The sequence below is a fragment of the Habropoda laboriosa genome, unplaced genomic scaffold, assembly GCF_001263275.1.
Source record: "Habropoda laboriosa isolate 0110345459 unplaced genomic scaffold, ASM126327v1 scaffold5, whole genome shotgun sequence".
Lineage (NCBI taxonomy): Eukaryota > Metazoa > Arthropoda > Insecta > Hymenoptera > Apidae > Habropoda > Habropoda laboriosa.
The window spans coordinates 1,331,893-1,355,254 of record NW_017100161.1 but is presented as its reverse complement, the minus strand read 5'-3'; the positions used below and the strand labels follow the sequence as shown (position 1 = coordinate 1,355,254).

At 45.8% G+C, this 23,362-nt stretch overlaps 1 protein-coding gene across 1 annotated transcript in view; it reads right to left on the bottom strand.

The window, feature by feature from the left end:
• LOC108578374 (period circadian protein-like) overlaps positions 1-23,362 on the bottom strand; it is a 35,776-nt gene that overhangs the window by 6,582 nt on the left and 5,832 nt on the right. Inside the window, exons 3-4 of the mRNA XM_017941696.1 lie at positions 17,969-18,166; positions 3,188-3,444 (exon numbers count right to left, since the gene is read on the bottom strand). Of these exons, the coding sequence (XP_017797185.1) occupies positions 3,188-3,444; positions 17,969-18,166 (455 nt within the window). The remainder of the gene's footprint in view (positions 1-3,187; positions 3,445-17,968; positions 18,167-23,362) is intronic.

Below are 23,362 nucleotides of genomic sequence, written 5' to 3'. Positions count from 1 at the left end.
CAGATGTAACGCGACAACAAACAGCCCCGATAGATTGCAATGCTTCCCCCGAGAGGTTTGTTCGTAAATTCGTAATAAGCCCCGGGGATTCTTCGAATCGAGTACGCGTCTTCGAATCGACGACGAACGCATAAATAACGCTGTCGATACACGCTCAACTGATTTCAGCCTTTCAATTCTGGGTGCATTTTCTGGTAGCAAACGTTGCCGATTAATCGATTCGATGCTTCGCAATTTCGAGCTTATTAACCTCTCCGGAAAAGTGTCTTTCGAGTTAGGAAGAAATGATCCAACTGGTTTTTCATTCTATCTCGTCAAAAATTTTGTGGAAGGTGCATTTTCTTTATGTCAAGCTAGCTAATCTTTAGTATTCGGGAAATATCGTAAGAAAGGTTCAAGAACGACCATCAATCACGTATAGCACGCCTGACTTCCGTCCGCCATGTTCGATCCTCTAACCGTTCACCTGAAATCACGGAATTCTCCAGGAGCATGGAAAAAATGCAAATTCCTTTCCTCTTACTCTGCATACCATCGTACCAAGCGCACCTTGTATAAATAAACTCGAAATGTCCACAAATTGAGCCAAATGATACCGTCAATTTGCCTCTTGCGCGTGCAAAAAGGAATACAAATTTGTGGTCTACCGATGTTCCGGCTATCATTTGGACAGAGAGAAAGAGAAAAAAGAGGAAAAGGCCTAAACGGCAATCGAGTCCACATATCGTGGAGTTTGTTCCGTTTCGATCGTCGCGATGCTCTCTTTTTGCACAAGATTGTACAATGTAACCGGTACGACCGTTCACCGCAGATCGTGGAGTCTCGCCGCGGCTCGCTCGTTGAAATTCCAGCCGGTTAAGAGGCGCGGGCTCGCGAGAATAGCTTCGATGATCTCCCGGAGGACAGGGAGAGACTAATGTGTCGCTGGCGAGGGATAGAAGCCGCTGTGGTCTGTGAAGTTTATAATCTAATACGCGTACCCCTCAGCCGGCCGCAAAACACTGAGTGCTCTCGCCGCGGACGCGACCACTTTTGCGACCGCATATCGCCGCTCTCATAATCCGATTATATCGAATTACTCGCGTACCATCGGCATCGCTGCGCGAGCCGGCTCGCGATGTACGAATCGATACGTCCTTCTCTCTCTCTCTCTCTCTTTGTACATTCGCGAAACTCGCTCGTGGGACTTTGATCGGGAATTTGCGAGATTCCCTCCATACGCTGGAACGTTCACGGGCTACTGTACTCGAGTGTGTGTCCGTTTTTTCGTCTTTTTTTCGGCTGGAAAATACGTGGAGTTATTCGTGGAACGAGACTGAACGTTAGTTTGCTTCGGTTTAGGTTAGTTTGGTTTTACCGTGTACGCAGAGATAGAGGTACGAAGAATGCGATTGAATCACTTGGAACGTTAGATAGGAGATTTGCCTAGCACTTCTGTTGGATATTTCGGGTTGAGCGATAGGAACAGAGTGGATTATACGTTCGTTCGGATTGGTCGGACTTAGGGTTCACGTTACCCATAGTGGTCTTCGTAAAAATGGAAATTGGGTAAGGGGTGCTGAGATGCTTGGGAGTTGTAACAGTTTTGGTTTAGGGGCTCTTCTGGAGGGGTTTGAGTTCGTTTGACTATACAGAGTGGTTTTAAGTGTGTGTGTAAATATCCTAAATTTCACGGAATGATTCTTCTACCGCGTTTATCAACCCTTCTTTCAACACTCTCTGTAATCAACCAAACCTTCGATGGATTCAGGGTTCAGCTCCTAATTTCAAGCTGCAAATCTCCGTTCCATTGTTTCGTAGAGGTCAAAATAATTAGTCACGGATCACGAGGAAATTAATGGCAGAGAAACGAAAAGGGTGGCACGATTCGATTTGGGTAGAAAAAAGTGGACCGCCTCGCGGCTAGCAGTTCGCACCTCGAGGAACGAGCAGAGAATCGTTGTGGGATCCTACGCGTCCGAAATGCAACTCCGGAGTTTCGTCGGTCACGTGTCGAGTGGCACGTGTCGAGAATATTTCGGGACACGTTATTCACGCAATGACAGCAGAATGAATCGCGGCACGTGCTGCTCGACGTTTGACTGATACACTCGCTGTGTGTGTAGCTAATCTTGGTCGGGACGAGGCAACAGTCGACACATCGTTCGATCGCGGTATAGTAAGATCGTCGATCGGATTTGGCTCGATCTGGGTCACGATATGTTTGGATACGTTTCTAATTGATAATTGAGATTCGGGGGGTTGATAGCGAACCGAGGAAAGAATTTTTAGGGTTCGACGATCCGAGCTGTTGGAATTTGTATTATATTTGGGGCTGATATGTTGGGTTCAAGTGTTTTTGAAAGTATCCTTTTGCGTGTTGAAATTTGCGTTTCAAGAATTAATTAGAATTAAATTACTGCACACAGTTTGTATTTGGTAATCAGTTCTTTTTAAGACGAAGATCGAAATTGGAGCTAAAACGAAATTTCACTGGAGATAGAATTTTTCATTGTCACGTTTGAATTTGGAAACGTGAAACATAAAGTTCAATTCAGCAACCCTTTCACACGACACCGAAAGCTCCGAATTTCTCCAGGGGGTGGAGACAATAGAATCTTACAAATTGACTGGTACGACCGGTGTACCGTCACCGCGGGTATCATCGTCTCGCGAAACAGTCCAACTTCTCCATTGTTTCGCAGCCCGGCGAAACTCGTGCCGATTTACTCGGCTGTAACGTCGATCTAAGCGATATCTCGTTTCTTGCCCGGCCTTATATAACCCCCTCGGCCAACAATCGCCAGTGAAATGTAGCCGCGACGCCTTCTGCGATCCGATCTGACGTTTACATAAGTTCCTCCGCCATTTTTGCCTTTTTTAATATCCCTACCATCGCGCTCGGTACACTCTTCATTTTCAACTTCACACCTGACACAAGTAAAAACGATATCCACATATTCTTATCCACGATCCAAAATTATCTCTTCAAAACATACTCTTCCCTTTAGATTCTACAGCCAGTAAAATTAAAAAAAAGTATGAACGAAGGAAGAAATTACTATTTAAAAATAAAAATGCAAAAATGACAAAGTAAAATAAACGATGAACGCGCGATTTATTTCGATCGCGAGAGTCATCGGCGATGGTAGCGGAAGAACGATCGCGGGTCGAGGGATCATCGACATCGTAGAATTCAATGACTCACCGTCGTCGGTGCGTTTTCTCTTGATGCTGTTGCCGTTCGGGTCCTGATGGTGCGCCGGGATTCCCAAGATGCCGCTGATGCTGTAAGCGTTGGGAGCGGTCGCCGCTGGGTGACCCGCCGCCGTTGCAGGTGCATGGGCTATCACCGACACGGAACCACCTGATCCAGGTTGACCTTGTTGCTGACCTTGCTGCTGCTGCGCCTGCTGCTGCTGATGCGCGTGCTTCGCCTTCTCCGCCGCTTTGTTCCTCACGATTCTGCGGACAATGGACCGCCAGTGTGTATAGGATTACTTAGTCATTAAAATGGCCGCAATAGAGCACCTCTTTCTCTTTGCGGTTTTCATCGTGTTCTACCGCCTAATGGAACTGGACCTTAGGTGTGACTATGGTGTGAGATCAATTCAACAAGGGACTGAAAGAATTTTCTTGTTAAGTCTTTGACGAAAAGTAAAGGGTTAACTTACACGTGAAATTTGTAACAATAGAATTCGACAGGTAAATGCGATCTTTTGCAAGGACGAAAGTTTCAGAAGGTCTTAAATTAACGCATTTTATAACGATAATCTACAAGATCCAAGCTTCGTTAGATTTACAGTGGTACGTAACATCCGGTATCCAGTTGCCGGATGATTAATTACGATTACTCGGTTCACTTGCCCGCGTCCACTCTCTAGTACCTACCGCGTGTATGCACATACTTTCGAGCAACACGCATCAGAATTCTCTTTACAGGCTCTGTCACTGTCACGAACCACGTGAACCTCTGGTGTATAGGAGTGTGCGTAACCAGTACAGTAACAACGCGTGTCGTTCGCCATTGTTCCGCACGGAGCCGTCGGAGCGCGCCTCCACCTTCGATATATAGAATAGCTACGTGACTCTGCGGAACGGTCGCGTATCATAATCGCATCAAGGAGTCCGCAGACATCAGGCAGCTATAACGAAGTCCTGTGTGCCTCCTCCCCCCTGCTGTTAGCCCCGTCGCCCCCTCTTCTGTGCCGTCATCCGGCGGTGCACCGACTGCTTATTATCCATGATATATTGTGCGTGCGGTTTCAATGGTCAGCCAGTCCTCCGACGTCGGTATCAATTATCCTGGGCGAATATTCACCGCGCGACGTTGTTAATCTCGCCGCGTGCCGCTTGTTGCCGCCTAACCTAACCGCGTACCGTACGCGGCGGTCCGCCTCGCGGAAGAAGCTGCCCGGAGGCGCCGATTTCCGTTCGACTACGCCCTCTCGGGCTTGGCCGGTCCCGGGGAGCGGAAGTGACCGGGTACCGCTAGCTGGACGCGTTTCGAAGCCGATGGAAGCTTCGGCGATGAGCGTAGGACGAGGAGAAATGGAATTCTCTGGCTTGGGATGGAGTTGCCGATCGAATCTCAGAGTTCAATGGAATTCTTTTATATTTCGCTTACCGATCTTTTGGGTCGGATGCTGTACTTCAGTTGGTGACGTATTTGGGAGTTTGAAAGGGTAGAGTGGTTCATTTTACTTGAGTTTATAGGAAAGTATAGTCGTAGAAAATTAGCCATCTCCATCGTAGGATAATCTTGTCTGTCACGCAGAAGGGAATCTGTTGCTTATCGATGTTTCGTGTTATTGGTTAGCGCGGTAATTAAGGTAGAGCGGTTGATATTGGCTGATTTTCGATATTTGAAAGGTTTCTATGGATAATGGGTCAGCGGTTTCGCGCGGTAATGGGCGAGCGCGTAATGGATCGACATTAAGTCGTTCGTTTCCGGCGTGGATGTGTTTGTGGGCTAGGTAATCGTGGGGGTGCGAGCTACGGCGATCAATCAGATGACACCTGTTGCCCGATCTCCCTGGCTCGTTCGCCACCTTCGCCAATTCGCAACAATTAGCAACGATCCTTATCAGGGTTAGACTCGAGGGTGACGCCGGGTAGACGCGATCCTAAATCGTTGAGCCACCTGATGTCTAAATTCTAGCAAATGCCAGTATGGTCGTACTATGGTTTCAGACCGTATGATAATTCGTTGAATTGCAGATTGTGGATTAAACACGAAGATGTATGTTAAGGTACGAAAATTAATAGAATAATGGTCCTGTTGTTAATGCAAGTTTGATTTTAATGTATAATCCTTGACCACTGAATGAATTTTAATAATACAGGTACGATGTTTATCTTTTTCCAGAACAATTTTCTAAATTCATCTAATTATATGTGAATAATTTATTAAAATAATCTTTTTCTAAGCTTCGTTGGCCCGAATTACTTTTACTATCTGATATACCCGAGTAGTTTTTTTCCTAGAAATTAAATTTCTTCTATGTCACCAAGAAGAGTTTGGTCTTTTCATAAAACCTTCTTATCAAATTAAAGTTCATTTCGCATTTGAGATAATGCAGAGAGCATCAGACAAGGTTAGATGTCCCAATAAACTATCCCCGTTTACCACGAATTTTTCACTTTCTTTTTTCGTACCGGTCATTGTGAAAAGGGAACAAAGAGGCTTGGTTTCAACAGACCGTTAATGGCCCCACCGGCATTGCTCGTTTTAATTACTCGAGCGCAAGGGACTTTGATTTAGCCGCGATGAAACGAGCGATCCGGGAGCGATGGAAATCGGGCGAGCGGTCGCGCGCGGGCTTCCGCGAAGCGCGATAAAACGCGCGGGGAAGTTGCGCCGGGGCAGCGGGTATAATGAGCGGCGGCGCGATCGACGATCTAATAAGCGCAACGACGCCGGAGCGTCCGCACAACAGGTGCAGATTTTATCGGTGTACAGATGGTGCGAACCGTTGCCACACGCCGCGTTTCGAGGGCCCGAATAAACGGGAGCTTTTTCGCTGAAACTCCGGCTCGTACACGAGCCGTTTCCTATCTTCTAATTAGCATCGCGTTCGCCGCTGTTCCGTTTGTTATCGATGCATTCATAAGTATCAACGACCGTTAGCGATTCGCTTGGAATACGCGTTGCATGATTTATGTAACCAGCCTAACATTTATTCCAACCGTAAGAAACGGTTTGACGAACGAACAGTCTTTTTTACTTCATTTTTTTTTTTTTTTTTTTGAGAGAGAAAATTCGGATTTTTCGTTACTCGCGAAGAAAGAGGGAAATTTTTCGAACAACGGTGAGGCAAGTATCGATTCGTAGAGAAGGGAGAGTACAGTCGAAGCTGGTCGACAGTCCTTTTATGGTTGGAGGTCGACGGGAAAATCGAGCAGAGGATGGGAATGAAGTTCGTACCATGAAACCCCAACATTTCACTGCCGCTACAATGTTTTTCCCTTCTTGTTCAATTCCTGCGTTCTTTGCCCCTCTTCCGGTGTCATTGTGCCTCGTCTAATCATCCAGCCTCTCTTTCTATTTTCTAACGTCGTTGCGGTCCATGGACCGCGACGTCGCACAGTGGTGCCATTTCGTGAAAAGCTGGCCAAAATTCATAATTTCGTACGGTTTTCGTAAAAATTGGTATTCTCGTGTTTTTGGGATTGCAGAATTCGTAAATGTTATCAAAGATGCAAAATTAAACTAAGCGGAATTTCAATTCAGTCGATGAAATTAACCCCAGCGAAATTTATAAATTTGGGTCTTCCATTCACTTCTATGCAAAAATCAATGAAATCTTCCCAAGTTTCTCTCGATTGAAAACATTTTTTAAAACGAAGGTCTATTAATTAAAAGACTGAACCAAAGTTGATTAAAAAATTCGCAATTAATCTCTCCTGTTACCTACACTGCTTTTCTATTATTCCCATTTATTATTTTCACTTGTACACCGCTGTTAGACACAGGCTGATTAATCTGCTTCGATATTCTCTCACGGAATTTTGAATAACGCCCGGTCGTCTTTGCGGCCCCCATCGCCAGCCAAGAAAGAGGGTTGAAACTGTCGCTGCTGGAAAATCACATGGCGGTTTCCATTCACGAGTAGGATGGGGTGTACAGAAACTCGCCAATCCTTCGCGGCAGCGAGCAAAGAGGGAATATTGCTCTCCCTTCGGTCTTCTCTGTTCCTCTCGCGGCTGTGACGCCTTGGAGAAACCAGAGGTGGCGCCTGGAAGAAGGCCGTGCAGAATTATGAGGGTAGAGCGTGTCGAGGGTGCCACGTGGGAAGAAGCTATGCCTCCCCTGGCGCCATCAGATCGTTCCCCAACGGCCACTCCTGAACTAAACTGCTCGACTATCTAGCCTGAAGTGCCACCAACCGCCCTCACGAGCTCAACTTTCCTTGGCCTTCGTTCCGTGCCTGTGGACGCCGTTCGGATACCGCTTAAATCGCGATCGGGCAGATAAATGGACGATTAGGCGGCTTGTTCCAATGGTGATCGAAATTAATCTGTTGTCGAGTCGATCCTTGTGCAGTAAGAATCACCTATGTGCTCTGTGGGTTCGTGGTTAACTTGCAGAACTGCTATTTCAGTGATCTCAGCTCGTTCAAACGGATGGATCGATGCATGAATAAAAATGAAACGCAAGGACCTGTACAAAACGTAATTTCTGATGAAAAAATAAAGGTTTTGCGTAGCTTCTTCTAGAAGCCTCTTACCCAAAAATTTCATTTTTTCATAGGGAATCTTTCTTTTTCATTTTATCACGATTGCTAGAACACCTTGCATAATCATAGGTATATAAGTATTTCGTTAAAGAGTGATAGTATGACAAAATTGCTCAGAACAAGCTGATGGTCAGTTTCACCTAGCAACAGATTAGGTTAACCACCGTTTCACTTCGCTGAAACAATACGTTAAGTACATTTCTAGCTTTCTTATCACACCAGCAACACAGAGTACCTATCTCTGTTCTGCTCTCTCCTCAAACATTCAAGATTACACCTCGAACACCACGAGGAGCTGCATTCAGCGATACCACAAGCGATTGTTTACTTTGCTAGTAAAATCGCATAAAACGGATTATCTGTGGTACGACAGAAACGATGGGGTCTATAACGTGAACCGCGGAGTATGAAGCATAACGGCTGGTAACGCCGGTAGGTCGATACTTTAAGACACTCCCCGGTCGGCCACCTTCTCGGGACCAACGTAAAATCGTGGAGACGTTCCGAGAGTAGGAGCAGAATAGTTGGGCTACGTACGGGTGGCAAGAGGATGAGGTTCAGCCATGCCACGGCTCTGGAACCACAAACTTTAATGTTGGCATTACTTTTATGCGCGACTTTATGCCAAGTATCCCATCAAATATATGACCCGCGCTCCTGTACGCTTCCCCCGGGGGAGGGCGAGCACCTCTGTAACCCTCTTTCACCCACCTTCCACCCCTTCTCCTACAATCCACCAACCCCCGTTTCTACGCGCGGCTAAATTATTGCGAATAAAACTTTATACTCAAATTACCTCTACGCCAACTTTATCGCATTTCGCCGGTAAAGCCGCCACTCCTCTCTTCGCCTCCACCACCCTCTGACAGTTCTCTACCCTCTCGTCGACGACCACGACGTCGGGATGGACTTAAATTTTCTGCCACGGGTCCGGGTTAATTTCCACGCTTTAAATACCACCTTTGCTGCTTCGATTCTCGATACGAACTTTTTTTTAACGTTTCAACGATCGTGGACCGCGAGGTATGTGCCAGACTCATGCTAATTCGCGAGGCTTTTTTATGCACGTCCGGTTTACGGTTATGAAGATGCGTGGAGAATCTTTGGGAACTTGGAGAATAGCGTGAAATTATTTGTGGTTCGCGAGTGTCGTTTGAAAATCAGAGAAAGTCAATTTACTAAGCTGACTTTTGAAAATCACTAAAATAATACATCTTTCTAAAAAATCAAGGCTTTTATTTTTCACAAAATATTGGATATTACCATTGATTGCGCTGTCACCGCCAATGAGCAGATAATATCCTCAACCATTGCCACTATAGAACGGCCACAATCGAGGCACTTACTCGATTATGGTTCCGGAGTGAGTTCAATTCGCGCCGCTAATGCACAAGGCTAAAAAGTTATTACAGCCCATTATATATCTCGAAGAGGATTGCGGGGGATTTCGGGTGGCTTTCGTGGATTTACCAGCCTCTTTCGGGGGCAGATGCTTGGAGCGTGCGGTACTCCCCTTTCTCTTTAACCTGCAGTCAAGGAAAGAGAAGCAACGATGGAAACGGGTGGCGAGAATTGAGAGCAAGAGAAAGAGGGTGAGAGAACGCGGGCGCCAGAGAGAGAATCGCAGAGAACTATTTCGTCGAGCTGTAGACACAATACGGGACTCGCTCCACGGCCATTGTACGCCCTTCAGAGGCGCACAATGGCTGGAAAAGGTGTATCCTGATATTCCGCCACCTCTCCAGAGGCTGTAATATACCCCAGGAGCGTGCTGTACTTGCCGCTTCTCGGCGTGGTACGGTGTGATTCTTGAACAAAGGCTACGGTGGAGGAAGCGGGCTTTACCGTTTCTCTTCCTAGTGTTGTCTTTCCAGCCATGAGCTTAATTATTTTTCACAGCTTTCCTCTTGCAACCCTCAACACTCACACCTAACGCAATCAACCATTTAAACTCATCTACTTTGAATTTTCATTTAAAACAAACTTCATCTTCCACTTCGAGCAAACGATTTTCACCTGAAGTAACAGTATCGACGAGGAGAAACTCGACGCAAACGAAGATATAATAGCTTCTCGAGCAAACAGAATGGTCCAAACGACGGCAAGGTCTTTCTTAACACCCAAGGGTGTGTCGAAAGGCACGTCCACGCGGTAGGAAGCCAGGTATAGGTTAGATTAAAGCAGAGCACCGTAGCACGGTACCCCAGTACCACATCCTAGTCACTTTGATGAAGTGTCCCCTCCTGGTTGCTACCAGGGACGAGTATATTATTATATCCGGGGACGTAGTTCGCATTGTCAAACAGCAGCTGCTTAGCTCCGTACACACAACTATATTAACTGTGACACCCTACCACCACTAGCGAAACTTTCTCCGGTACGTGTGTGTGCGCGCGTGAACGTGCACAGGAACCTGGCGAAAAGCATGTTTGCGTGTTTGTTTGCGATGGCTGGCGTTACGAGCAACAAAAGGTCGCTCTTCCAACAATGATACCGGCGAGTCAACAGTCACGAGGATCCTCCTCTAAGCACAATGTAACACACGATTTATAATATATCGTCTCTTCGCGACACCTCTCACCCCTCGACTCTTACAGAGTCAAGAGGATATAGTCCTATCTACAAGCCATTATGCGTTTCGAGGGGATTCATGTGAATCCTTGCAGATAGCCTTCTATGAAGTTGTCGATCCTTCAAATTCTTTCGGTGTTTGCCTCGGTCATTTGCATTCCGATGCAAATTTCAAGGCTCGTGTTACGCGACGCTGATCTTGATTATGCGATCAAGAAGGGGCTGGGATGAATTGTCAGTTTAGTTTTGTCGGCTCTAATCACTCGAAATGAGAGAGACTTTTGGCCTGTTTTTTTCTACTTGTTCTTCCTATTTTACGCTGCGTGACTTGGAAGTTTGGAAACATCGGAGTTACTATTAATCGCTGTTCTGTTTCGTTTAAACGGAGAAATAATAAGGAACGGTATAATTTTTTTATCTTGGCGCACGAAGAAAAATCAGGATTTAGTAAGACATGCTCTTTTCTTTTTCATGGAAATTTCACCGTTGGAAGTACAATGGTCATTACGAAACGATGCAATTCTATTATCGAACGAACGATACGGTCTGTGATCCCCCGTGCATTTCATTGAATCCGTAATACATCTAGATTTTAGATACATGCCAGACGATGGCGTGGATAATCATTGAAAAATTCGTCGATTACTTTGATGAATGGAAATGTTGGAAAATTCTTCGTATTTTGCACTTTTACCACTGTTCACTTGTCTCAGAGGAGATTACGTATGGCGAAATCTCAGTTCCGCCGCGAGTATGCGGCGGCTGAGGTCGCCATTTTGTGCCACGCTCGATTACTAGGCATATTACGGTGGCCGGAGCTATGGTCGTACAATAATATTCGATTAAACTTCTCTCCGTGATTACTTCATTGGAGATAGCCGATTAATCTTCGAAATATTCGACGGTTCATTAACTGTCAATCATCGAGCGTCATCGGGATATTAAACGGCCATTTCCGCGAGTCATCGAGCGGTCGGGTGCATAGAAACTCGATCTTTCCCCTCGTTAACGATACCGAGAGGCGTTGCGCGATAGTCTTCGCGTTAGTCATGCTAGTTGCTGCATCGCGATGAAATCCAGCCGAATGTTTTCACCGGCGGATATTAAATCACTTCACCGGTCCCTTGACGGTTTCCTTAATTAGCGCGTCATAATATTTTCTTCAACTTCGCCCGCCTTTCCATTGCACTTTCGCGGCCGTTTTTATTAGAGATACCATCGTTTCGTACCTACGCGAAACAGACTGACAATTGAGCAATTGAAATGTACACGCGAAAGAATTAGTTTTCTGACGTTTGGAAACTTTCGTGAGGCAAGTTTTCATGTTCATTTTGATTGCTCCCTTGAATCCTTCGATTCTCCAAAAGCAACTTAAGAAGAATCACACTAGTCACAATACTCAACTAATCACTCCAGCGATTAATTTGCGAATAATTACCAAACAGGGGCACTCAACGTCAGAAAAGAGAACAATTCTAAACACCCTGAACTAGAAGCTACAAAAATGAAGAGCAAACATTTTTTACTACAACTCTACACCATCCAGAGACCTTGTTCAAACTGAAATCTCAAAGAAAATACATTTCCATCAATCTGAAGATAAAAAAATCCGCGCCTATTCGCGACGGGCGTCCGGTGGGACGATTTTGACGGTGCACTGGCCGAGTAACTTTAGTATTCCAGCTCTCGGCCAAGAACAAAAGGGGACGAAGCATTATGGGCTGGCAGAGTAGGCGGCCATCCGGTTTCATTGCGGTTCCGTCTGTCCTCTGACGTTTCCACGGCAACCTGGATTGCGTATCTCGGCCGGCGTCCTCCTCGTCGTTGTCTTCGTTGTTGTGGTTGTCGTCGTCGTCGTCGTCGACGACGATGTTCAACCCCTGAAGTTCTCTGTCTCTATTTTTCTCTCTCTCTCTACCTCTCTCTTGCCTCTTCTCTCTGTCGTATCGTTTCCCTTCCCGTTCGACGCCAGGCACACGAAGGATCCCGTAATTGTAACTTCATTTGAGGCTAATTTCGACCAAGGGGGGTATGATGAAACGCGGTAATAATTGCGTTATCCAGACAAAGGATGGTTATGGATACGCGCCGCCGCCGCTCTCAACGCAGAGCATCATCCCCAGATCCTCCGGCCAACCCCGAGGGTGCTGCTGGTTTACGTAGGAGGGGTCTATCTGCTCTCTGTTGCTCGTTCTGCAAATATGGCTGCTTTAACGAAACTTCACCGCACCACCGTGAACCATATTGTTTCACTCGGAACGCGTGTACGTTGCTATATTCCCACTTTGAACTTTGATCATTTCAATCGTTCAGCCTTCCCTTCAGTTGTAACTTACTTTTTCGGTGAAGCGTATCTTTCCATCTCCTTCGCATCTTAAATCTTAGTAATTCTAATTACTGTTTCAAAGATTTATGGATTTCTCTTGTCGGTATGAAAGTCTGTTAAGAAGCCTTCCTCCTTCTTTCCATTTCACATATCACCCTACCGTTTCTACCTATGCTCCTACCTTTGGTCGATCTTCGTTTCCAACCTCTTCTCTAACTCGAAAGACAGAAGAACGAAAAGAATCGTACCGAAGGAACTAGAGAAACAAGGACACGGGAGAAAATATGGAGGAAATATGTCAGTGGAGATAGTAATAAAACACAGCAGTGCCGTGAGAAAGAGAAAAAAGGGGGGCAGGAGAAGGTGGTTCTCTTCATCCCTGGCTCGCAGCGATTCGTCAGAGGGTAGAGGAAGTTCCTCCCGCGGACTCGATGGAATGGTAAATAAGGCAGCGTCGGCTCTCCCGTGGGCAGAGGCGTTATTTATGGGGTTGTAATTTAATAAGCGAAAGATGAACAGGGAGAGATACCGGAGCGGAGCGGAAAGCCGAAAGTGGCATGAAAGTAGCAGCCATCCTCCTATTGGCCACCCTTGTCTCTGGCGTCGCGCGGAAGAACGGCCAGCCATATGGCTGACTGGTTGGTGCTCCTGCGCCAAGCTGACGCGCGCGTCCTTGCTTCCGGGGGTGCGAAATGATATGGAAGTAATGGAGTAGCGAGGCAGAGAGCCACCTCCACGGGAGATTGACCTACCGCGATAGCGGAGAAAGGAGAACGCAGCTCGTTGTTACATTCGCGATGACAGATTGATACAATTCCATCGAGAGACTCGAAGCGACAGATTTCCAGCCAACTGTTGTCCTGCTTTCGCTGGTCATTACGTCGAATTAAAGTAACTGGGGGAGGAGAATGATGAATCGGAGATGGAATACGTTGGACCGCGGATTTTTCCATTGAGAAGTTTCTTTGGAAGATGTTCGTTGGAACTTGAACTTCTTTTCATTTTTCTTCGTAGGGATGTTAAAGGTGGAGTTTGAATTAACTAACTTATTTTTTATAATTCACTGCTCTTTATATATCGCTACTGATAAGCTTAATTTTCGAAATTAAAGTTTGCAGCTTGCATTAATGGTGAGACTGTCTAGGACTAAATTCTTGCGAGCTTCAAGTTAATTTTTACTAGCGGTCAATGGTGCTTTGCTAAAGATTTTTTCTGAGGACGGAATAACAGGAAGGGAAGGGAGTGATCTTCCCTTAGGTCTATTAGGTGTAGAGACGTCGAAGCCGCAAGAAAAAGCGAAGGAAAGCGCGAGGCACACGCGAAACCGTGACGTCGTCGGGGGCTGCGTCTAGGAAACGAGAAGAAGGAGGCTGCGAAGCCGGCGTAAAGCCCTCGGGCGAACCTCGCTCCTTATCGATCTGCCCCTGAGACTTCATCCGTGGCCGAAAGGAGGAAGGCGTTTCGGGGAGAAACGCGGAGAGAAAGAAAGAGCGAGAGAGAGAGAGAGCGAGAGTCTGTACAGTTTGGATCTGTGTGTGTAAGATAGACCTCGACTGAGAGCCGGCTACTCGAGCGTGACTCCGCAGCCGAAGCCGAGCCTATCAATATTTCCTCCCGAAATCCGCCGCGGTACCATCGCAGCAATTTCTCTTTTCTTATTTCCCACTTACTCTGACCCTTCCGTCGTTCTTTCTCTCCTCTGATTTCCGCGCGGAATCGAGTGAATATTTCGTCTCGTTTTTCTTTTCCTTCGCCGGTCAATTTACCGGAGTCTTCATTCACCAGTGTTGCCTTACACTTGTGAGAGTTGAATACTCCGGAGTCGTTGCATGAACTCGACACTTTTTCGTATTTCACAGATGAAGAGATGTCAATTGTAAAATAAAGCAAGCATTGTTATCTTAATTATTTTAAAGATCGTTGTCTCGTCGTTGCTAAAATCCCTCTGTGAAAGAGATACAAGGACGAGCGACAAAGTATTTCCACAGCTTTAATAAGTCCAAAATGGCTGCTGACCTAAAACTTTCAGTTCAACGATCTATACTTCACATTTTATTACAAGATATTTCTCGTACGTTGATCTAGCTGAACGCACCGAAAGGGTTAAAGGAAATCGGGTCGTTGGATTTAGGAGTGACAAGGTCGCGAGTGAAGAACGGAAGATAAAAAGGAACGAATCAGCTCGGTCGATTCAGCAGAGTAGAAACACAAGGCTTCGACCAGTTAGTGGTCGAATCTTGGCCGCGTTTTTCGCCTGTTTTTCCGCTCTCCTCGATCCCAGGCTCATACTCAGGATATATAACTGTTATTTTTCGCGAAAGCCACTCCATTATTTCGCTCTCCTCGCCCGTTGCTTTTTTACCGCGCGGCCACACCATCGTCCCTGCTTCTCCTTTCTCTCCTCGTTTCTCTGCCCGCCCGTGTCTCTCCGTCGTTCGCGGCTGGTCTCATTCCGAAGTGCCCCGGCAAAAGCAGGACAATACATTATATTAGCCGTATCATTATTTCTCCGTACGAAAGCTAGCTCGAAGCTAGAAAAACCGAGACACGCTCATAATGGGAGAAATCCCGGCGTTGCTCGCCGCCTGGCCCACGATATTCCCTTGTTCCTGCCTCCTCCACCGGAGAAATCTCGCTTGGAAATCTCGTGTCATTCCATTTTCGTCTTCTTGTGTTTTCTTTCCACTTGGATCACGTTCGAACGTTCGACGTGCCTTTCTTGGAAAGTATCCGTCGTTCCTTTCGCGATTTTTTTCTTTTCGGTTCCGTGGAATTTTCTTTCGGTATTGTCGGGTTCTTGTTTCGGGTTTTCTGTGATTTGTTGGTTTTGTTCTTTTACCCTTTCTGTGTTTGTAAGTGGATGATTGTAGGTTGGACTTTGTGATAAATAAAAATTGTTACATTATTCATGGGACATTGAATCTGTAAAAGTGATATCTACTTTCCTCTGGCGTTCACCTCTTACTTAACCTTCTTCCGTGGAAACAGGAGAATGTAAGGTTTTGTTTAAAAATTTCTAAACACTACATTTTTTGAGATACTTAGACGAAATTTTCTATATCTCAAGATATCGGTCGAAAAAATTCTTCGAGTGTAAATTGAACAACAGTAAAAGGGTTAATTTAAATTTCAAATTCCCCAAACATCGTAAATCATATTTCCCCAGAAATCACAGTAATTCCTTGGAAATTCTCTAATATCTACCATTCCGACGTCTCACCGTCGCTCAATTTCTTCAAGGTCTCGTTTCCCGGTGATCGGAATATTCGAACTTTCGCCAAAAACTCGATCTTTCCTTCACCAACGATCCACAGTCGGGGTGGGTCGATTTTCTCCCGATCGAATTGGCGTAAACAATCACTTAAGGGAGCAGCGGGCAAGCGTTTTCCGTTCCGTGCTTTCCAGGCAGCGGAGCATCGCGCTTCTCTCTATCCATTGCTCGCCAGGTGGAAATACATTTACCTACACGTAGACAGATCCGGAAGGTTGTGGGCTAGGTGTACGTGAGCGGGTGAAGGTAGGTTGGATAGGTGCGCGCATGTAGATAGTGAGGTGGGTAGGTAAGTATCCGCGGGGTAAGTTTTTCCAGGCGATCTGCTCTCCGGATTCAGATCAATACCCGCCATCTGGGCCTTGGGTTGGGGGATACGGACAAGGCGGAAAAGGAGAAGGTGGATGGAGAGAAGGTCGACACTGTGTTAGAGAGAGAGAGAGAGATACGGAGTAACGGAGAAGGTGGAGGAGTCACTCGAGCAACAAGCCACCGCCGCACCCTCCACTGCAATCCTAGACACATCGAAAACCTCCGCCAGAAAGCAATTCCTGTACCTACATACGCCCACGTTTCACGCTGTTCTGACTATGACGACACAGTTGCGGTCTCGTGAAGGAATTGAGATATGCGCGATTCTTTGCGAGAAATCGTCGTCGGTAGAGTATCAAAAGGGTGCAGTAAGTTGTGTTCAAAGTGACTCTGTTATGGATCAAAATTTCCCTTTTTTTGGTTGATCACTTCTGTACTTTTATCGCCCTGTAACCATCTTAGTACCAAAATTCGTTTACATAGAGAAAAGAAAATTTGCCTTTTTCCATCTGATGGTATGCACCTCGTTCCGAGACACCAAAAAATTCAACTTTAATTATATCAGCTATCATCCTTTTATTTTCTCTCGCTAGGTAGCTTCGAAAACCAGAAACGAACAAAACGAAACGAAACCAACCAACGAAACCTCGAGGAATTAAGCGATCTCTCGACTTCCGTCTAACGTGCTCGCCTAATTTGCGTGCGTTTCCATTAACGCCCGCGGCCGCCGGAAATCGCGTTAGTGGATTTCACTTGCACGGTCCAATTCGATCCGCATTACGCTCGATTACATTATCAGGTCTGCGGCGTGCGAGGTAGATCGCGAGGGGCGCGAGCTAGACGATGAAGTGGCCTGCGTATTCGGGGAGTGTCGGATGAAACGGGAGATAAGGTCTTAAGTAGCGACTGATTAAATCTCGGGACATATGTGTGCCGATCAATGGTACCCCGGTGGTCTCTCTCTCTCTCTCTCTTCTTTTCCTCCGCTTTTTCGTGCTAGCTTTTCTGTTGCTCGAAAAAGGGGGAGATCCTCCACTCGTTCAGTTTCCGCGCGGTGCTGATACGCTGTAATGCCATCTCATGGGAGTACGTTCCCCCGTTCCATAGGGCATCCCTTTACCCATAGACACTCATGTTCCTAGCCACCCATCCCCGTCGCGTTGCTCGATCTACCGGGCGATGTAAAAACACTTGAATTAATCGAGCCATTCCCGAAGGAACCTGCGAAAGGTCAATAGGATCGGGGTGACGGACCGAGTGCACGCGCTTATCTCGATGCACGACGCCGAGGGGATGATTCTTTGCTTCGAACCGTCGACTTGTCGGATAACTAATCGCTCCCATTGGCGATCCAGCCGAGCATATGTTTCTCGAACACCCTCTCTTCGTCTCCTTCAATCGGTCTCCACGATAAATTTCTTGTCTCGACGATTCCGTCGATTAATTTGCAGAGTGGTCGATTTCGAGTGGTCGATTTCATTGGGGGCGTGTTTATCAGAACCAGTTCGGTTGTTATCTTGTCACGGCTTTTCAGACGAATTTTATTTCTAAATTTAAGAAAGATTGATTGATTCTGTTGATTAATTTCATGGAAGTTAAGAGAGACCAGTGATTTTTGACGTCATGGTTACGTAGATTAAGGAGTGTGTTTGGTGAAAGATAAGTCTATCTACATAAGTAATTTGATTTTTCCACTTGTTCGGTCATTTCGGGTGTTTTTCGAATTTCGCTGGTAGATCTTTCTCTCATAAAATCGTATCTTGGACTCACCGGTTGATCGAGGAGACGGATGGCACGTTGTCCTGCGAGCAAATGCCCTCGGCTAGCAATCGGTCCCTGATCTCCCAGGCGAACATCGTCGGATTGTCCCTCTTGTAGTTGGCGATCGCCTCGACGACCGGCGGCGTCGCCACCTTTGGCTTCGAACCACCTATGACTCCGGCCTTGAAGCTGCCGGTTTCATAATACCTGCGAACATGAAAAGAAACCACCTGAATATATCCATATCGCGATTCTATTACATTCGTGTGTCTAAAAATATCAACATTCTGTCGTCTACGGTTTCCACGGTAAATAAAAAGAAAAATCACTTAACACCTACGGTTCATCGGCATGGATGACCACGTTATTCTATAATATTCTACGTAACAGGTGAAAAAATTCCAAACCGAGTATTAATGACAATAAACAGAGTTTCGTAGGATTTGATCTCGAATCAATCAGAAATCCAACCCTTCTCTGAAAGGATCTTCGAAACGTGATACCAAAAAGGAATTTCCCCAATTTCCCTTCGATCGAACAGTATCAACGGTAACAAAAGCGTAAAAGAGAAAGAGAGAGGGAGACACACAGAGAAACGATCGTTTTTCCCGCGACGGCCGGCCAACGTCGGAATAACGAATCGCCGTCCAGCGACGCGTCAACGACCGGCTGTTTTAAAACAAACGGCTTCTGCCCCCCGCTGTCTCTCCCTCTCCGCCTCTTTCTCCCTCTTCTTTCGTCCCTCCTCCTCCCCTCCCACTCCACCCCCTGTTCCTCCGGAGGGGGCGCGTGTGTATGCGCGTAGCGATGGCCAATCGCGATTGGCCCGCCGTGAACGCGCCCTTTGTGCCTAATTAGTTAAATAATATCTTCGCTGGTGCTTAAATTCAATTACGCCAGAAAGCCCGCAATAATGGTCCGCTTGTGGGCCGCCTTGATGGATGTGGGTCCGCCGCCGGCGTCGACTCATACCCGCGCAGAGTTCGACCAGCGGCCAATTTTGCGCGCGTTCCACCGTACTCTCTCTCCCCCTCTCGTTTCCCTCTCTCTCTTTATTTCGCCACTCTTTCACAATCGAAACGAAAGAGTGGGAAAATATGGTCAGGTGAAATTCACCGGTGTTGGCCGGCTCCCTGAAGATCCCCTCATGGTTGAGCGCTAGGATTTCGAATTCGAGACGAACTTGATGCCTTGGAGCAGTGGTGAGCAATAATTTGCGAATTTTTGAAATTTTGCGTTCAGCAAAATACCGCATCCTATGTATCGACAATTTTTAATCGATAAATTGGGATTTTTAAGATCGCGGTTGCAATTTTTTGAAATTTCACCTTTAGCGAAATATCGTACCCTGTGCGTTGACAATTCTTAATTAACGAATTAGGATTCTTAAGGTTGCAGTTGCAGAAAAGATTGCGCATGTTATCCTACAGTGCAGCTAACCTAAGCTATAGTGACAGTAAGGCACAAATACACACGGTCAAATCGTGAGAAGTTGATTCGCGGTGACTCGATATCGCGGTGTCCCGTCGGTGTCAATTCGAAGGAGAAATTAGCGATCTACTTGAGATCGGTGTTGCTAGGTAGCAGTGTCAGCTTAGAAGGAAACGACAAGGAGGAGAAAGCGATCATAATCGGTATCGGGCAGGAGGGAAAGCTCGAAATTGATCCGCCACGCTGGAACTCGATTATCCAGAGATGGATTCGACGTGAGAAACGCGATCGAAACTTCCTGTATATGGATCTGTTTGACTGGTGGGAGGTGGCTAACGTGTGTTCTATAATGTGTCGTTAAATTGCTACATTGTCGTTGGATAATGTATTAGAAGATAATATTCACCCCGGAAAAAGAAAGGATCGTGAACCTGTTACGGTCGAAAGAGTTCGAGGGTTCCCTTAAACGGTTCTGCGTCGCCCCGTTTCGAAATTATTACGATTATATCTGGCGTAAAACCCCATTGCCCGGTCCACATGGCTGTGCTCACCCGTTCTGCCCTCTTTGTGCCGCCCCCATGTTCTACCGTGAAATGCCCATTACGTCGCTCGATTTTTGAAATCGACTCAACACGGCCTTGGTCACCCTAGTCGCATTAATTTTGATTTTAAACGAGCTTGCTGCTGGAATCGTTCGTAGAATCGAGTCGATCGTGATTTTGCTGATATTCGCTGGTGTAATAGGATCGTTCAACCCTTTAAGGGTGAATCGATAAAAGAAAAATTTTGAATTCTTTTCAAATGTGAGGGAAATAGGTATTATTTATTTTCTGGTAGAATTATTTGGCGCTAATTGTAGAGATTCAATTTGATATTAATCACAATCAACAAAATTCCAAGTTACGTCAAATTTTCCATTTTCGTGTAAGTTTAATTTGATGTCAGTCGTGATATAAGAAATTTTGAACAATGCAGCAACAAGAATTCGTCTCTTTTTGGTAAAATTATCTCCGAGAATGGAGTGCAAGCTGTTGCTCTGTTAAAAGTCGACACTTCCTCGAAAATCCCCTAAAAGGACACTTTGTGCATCCGCCTTGACAGTCAGACGAGGTTCACCGGTCAAACGAGACGTCCTCGAAGAGTGGCGAAGAACTTTTCAACGCTGTCTCGGTGAACCTTCACCCAGCCCAGGATCCCGCGTTTCCGTTTCGTTTGTGCAGACGCGTCGAAATTGTCGCGATTCCGCGAAAAACCGTCGTACGCGACGTCGCGACGTATCAGTGACGCGTGACTGCGTAAAGCTCCGGTGTTAACAGCGTCTCGACGCCGAGAAACGGTCTACGACCGTTTTCACCGCAGTTTCGCGAGAAACAGCAGGCTGTAAAGTCTGCAGCTTGTAAATTTACAAGTATAGAAATAATAAAAACCGAATATACTCGACTTTGATTCCTGGCATGTCGAAAATGATAGAAATTCCAAATGGTACGAAACGTTTTCGGCAAGAGGTGAATTGAAAAGAATTTCATTTTCATTTCGGTATCGATGAAAAATATTTCTCGTATCTTTCGTCTTTTTTTTATCGTTCACTTGAACTTCTTTACTCGTGACGAAACGGCAGTAAGAAAATCGGTCGTTTCGTATGTCGGCGGTTTCTAAATTTCAATCGAGAACCAACGTGGATCGAGAAAAAGAGCGAGGTGTCGGTGAAAAAGTCGCAGTTGCTCCATCTCGATCGGCTTAATTTATTCGTGCTTCGTGTTTTTGAATAACCGATTAGGAAATCGATTGCGAAACAGAGACCGTTCAACCGCGATTTCTTTCCCTCCTTTGATTCACACGTCGCGCGAGCGACGCACAGCGTTTCAAAACAGCCGCCTGACCGCGCGAAATTACACTTCATCTTAAAACTGTATAGATAATTGAGAACAAGCAAGACTGTTAAATATCACGACTCTTTTAAATTAGTCTCTGTGAAAATTTGAAATATTCCAAATAAAAACCGAGTTGTTTAAATTCAGCCACCCGAATTCAAACTACACAAATTGAAATATTTAAATTCAGCTGATCAAATTGAAACCGTTCAAATTTAAAGGAGATTGCAACGCGACTTATCGATCCAATCGGTCGTAAATCCATTGAAAAATGAGCGTCACCGGTCGACGTTAATATAGCTGTTAATTTCTGCTCATAACACATTGCCGTTAATATCGTTTCGCAATAAATCGTTCGGACATTCCGCGTTTGATTAAAATCGTCCCGAATTTACGATCTTTCGCGGGCCCAACGGCAATTTCCTCCGAATGAATTTCGCTAATTTTCCACGTCAAACTGTAATCATTCGGTCGACGTCGTAGAAACGGAAAATTTCCCCGTAATTATCCATCGCCTCTGAGCTCCATTCTTACGAGCCTTTAAGTAGAAACAGACTTTCACGATCAGACTCGACAGTACTGATCAAACTTCTACCATCTCGAACCCATTCAACGCCATTTCTAAGATTCGTTCATTCACAAAAGTTTCTCTATCCCGTCAAAAATACGAAAAAAGATAACTGTCGTTCCGAGAAATCGTCGTCGAAGTGTCACCGTAGATTTACCATGCGAACCACGGATAATAAACAGTCGAAATTCGATTCGCGTGGTATCCAAAAGGAGAAAGACGGGAAAAATCGTCGTCGATGGTAACACGAGAAGCGGCAAAGTAGTAAATAATCCCGAAGCTAGCCTATTATATAGCCAGGATATACGTGAAAGAGCGTGGTATATACGACAATGATATTCCAGCGGCGGGGACGTATGACATTCGGGCCATCAAAACGGCACGAGGCCACCCGTTATGTAACGTGGGGCGGAGGGGTGGAAAAAACATGGAAACCGCATATCGTCGCACCCGCTGGCACCCCCCGTCGCGGGAGGAAGAAGGGTGGTTCCTTCCTTCCGGCGTCGCAGTTTTCGTCCCTGAGTTCGTTCGCCTCCGTGGTCCTAACAGCGTCTTTAATTAAATCACTCCCAAGCAGGAATAGTCGACTTTTTTTCGACACCAGTTCTTCCTTCCTCTCTCTCTCTCTCTCTCTCTCTCTCTCTCTCTTCTCTATCTCTTCCCTCTGTCTTTTCTTCTTTCGTTTCTTCTTGTCTTCCACGCTCGAGCGTTCTTGGCCACTTGGAACGCGCGGAAATTACGGCGTTACGTCTGCCAAGCCGAGCTTGATCCTCCCGTAAATCATTCGCGCCATCAGCCTTTTGTCTCGGATCGACGAATTAAACACTCGTCGAGGCGGAACTGAGTGTGCGTGTCTTTTTATCCTGCGTTAGATGGTGTTGGATAGTGCCAACTTTTTAGCATACCTCTTAGGTAGTTTTGTTGTTCCTGCAGCTTGGTTATTTCAGGTTTAATCGTTGTCATGTGCTGGTCGTATGTTGTAATTTATGTGGGATTCTAGAAGTGTACTGTTCTACTGCGATCGTTGTTAAGTGTACACTTCCAAAGAGGTTTCGAGATATTCTGAATCAAATTTAACACGTTTTCTACTTCCTGGGTTGTCGGTAGTACGATATAATACTCAGAACTACGCTACTGTCCGCAAGTTTGCTCTCAGACGCTATTTTGTACTTAAAAAACAAAACTCACTTTTGTTGGATCAAAATTTTTTAAATTCCATAAAAATTCTGTCGACTAAAACTTTAGAACCGCTGTGCATTGTCAGTTAGGCAAGAATTTCGACTCCAACAATAATTCCAAGTTAAGAAAAAATTAGCAGTACATTCGACATTGATGTAAATTGACAACTAGTCTCAAACTTTGTTGTATTGATCAAATTCTCGCGGTACCATATGAATTAGCTCACAACAGAGTGTCCATCGCTCCAATTGCCATTCTTGCACTCGCGAACGCGACGATCTAAGGGGATCATCGAGTGACACAGTGACAGGAAGGTGGATAAATCGATGGAGGAAATCGTCGAAGCGGCGAACG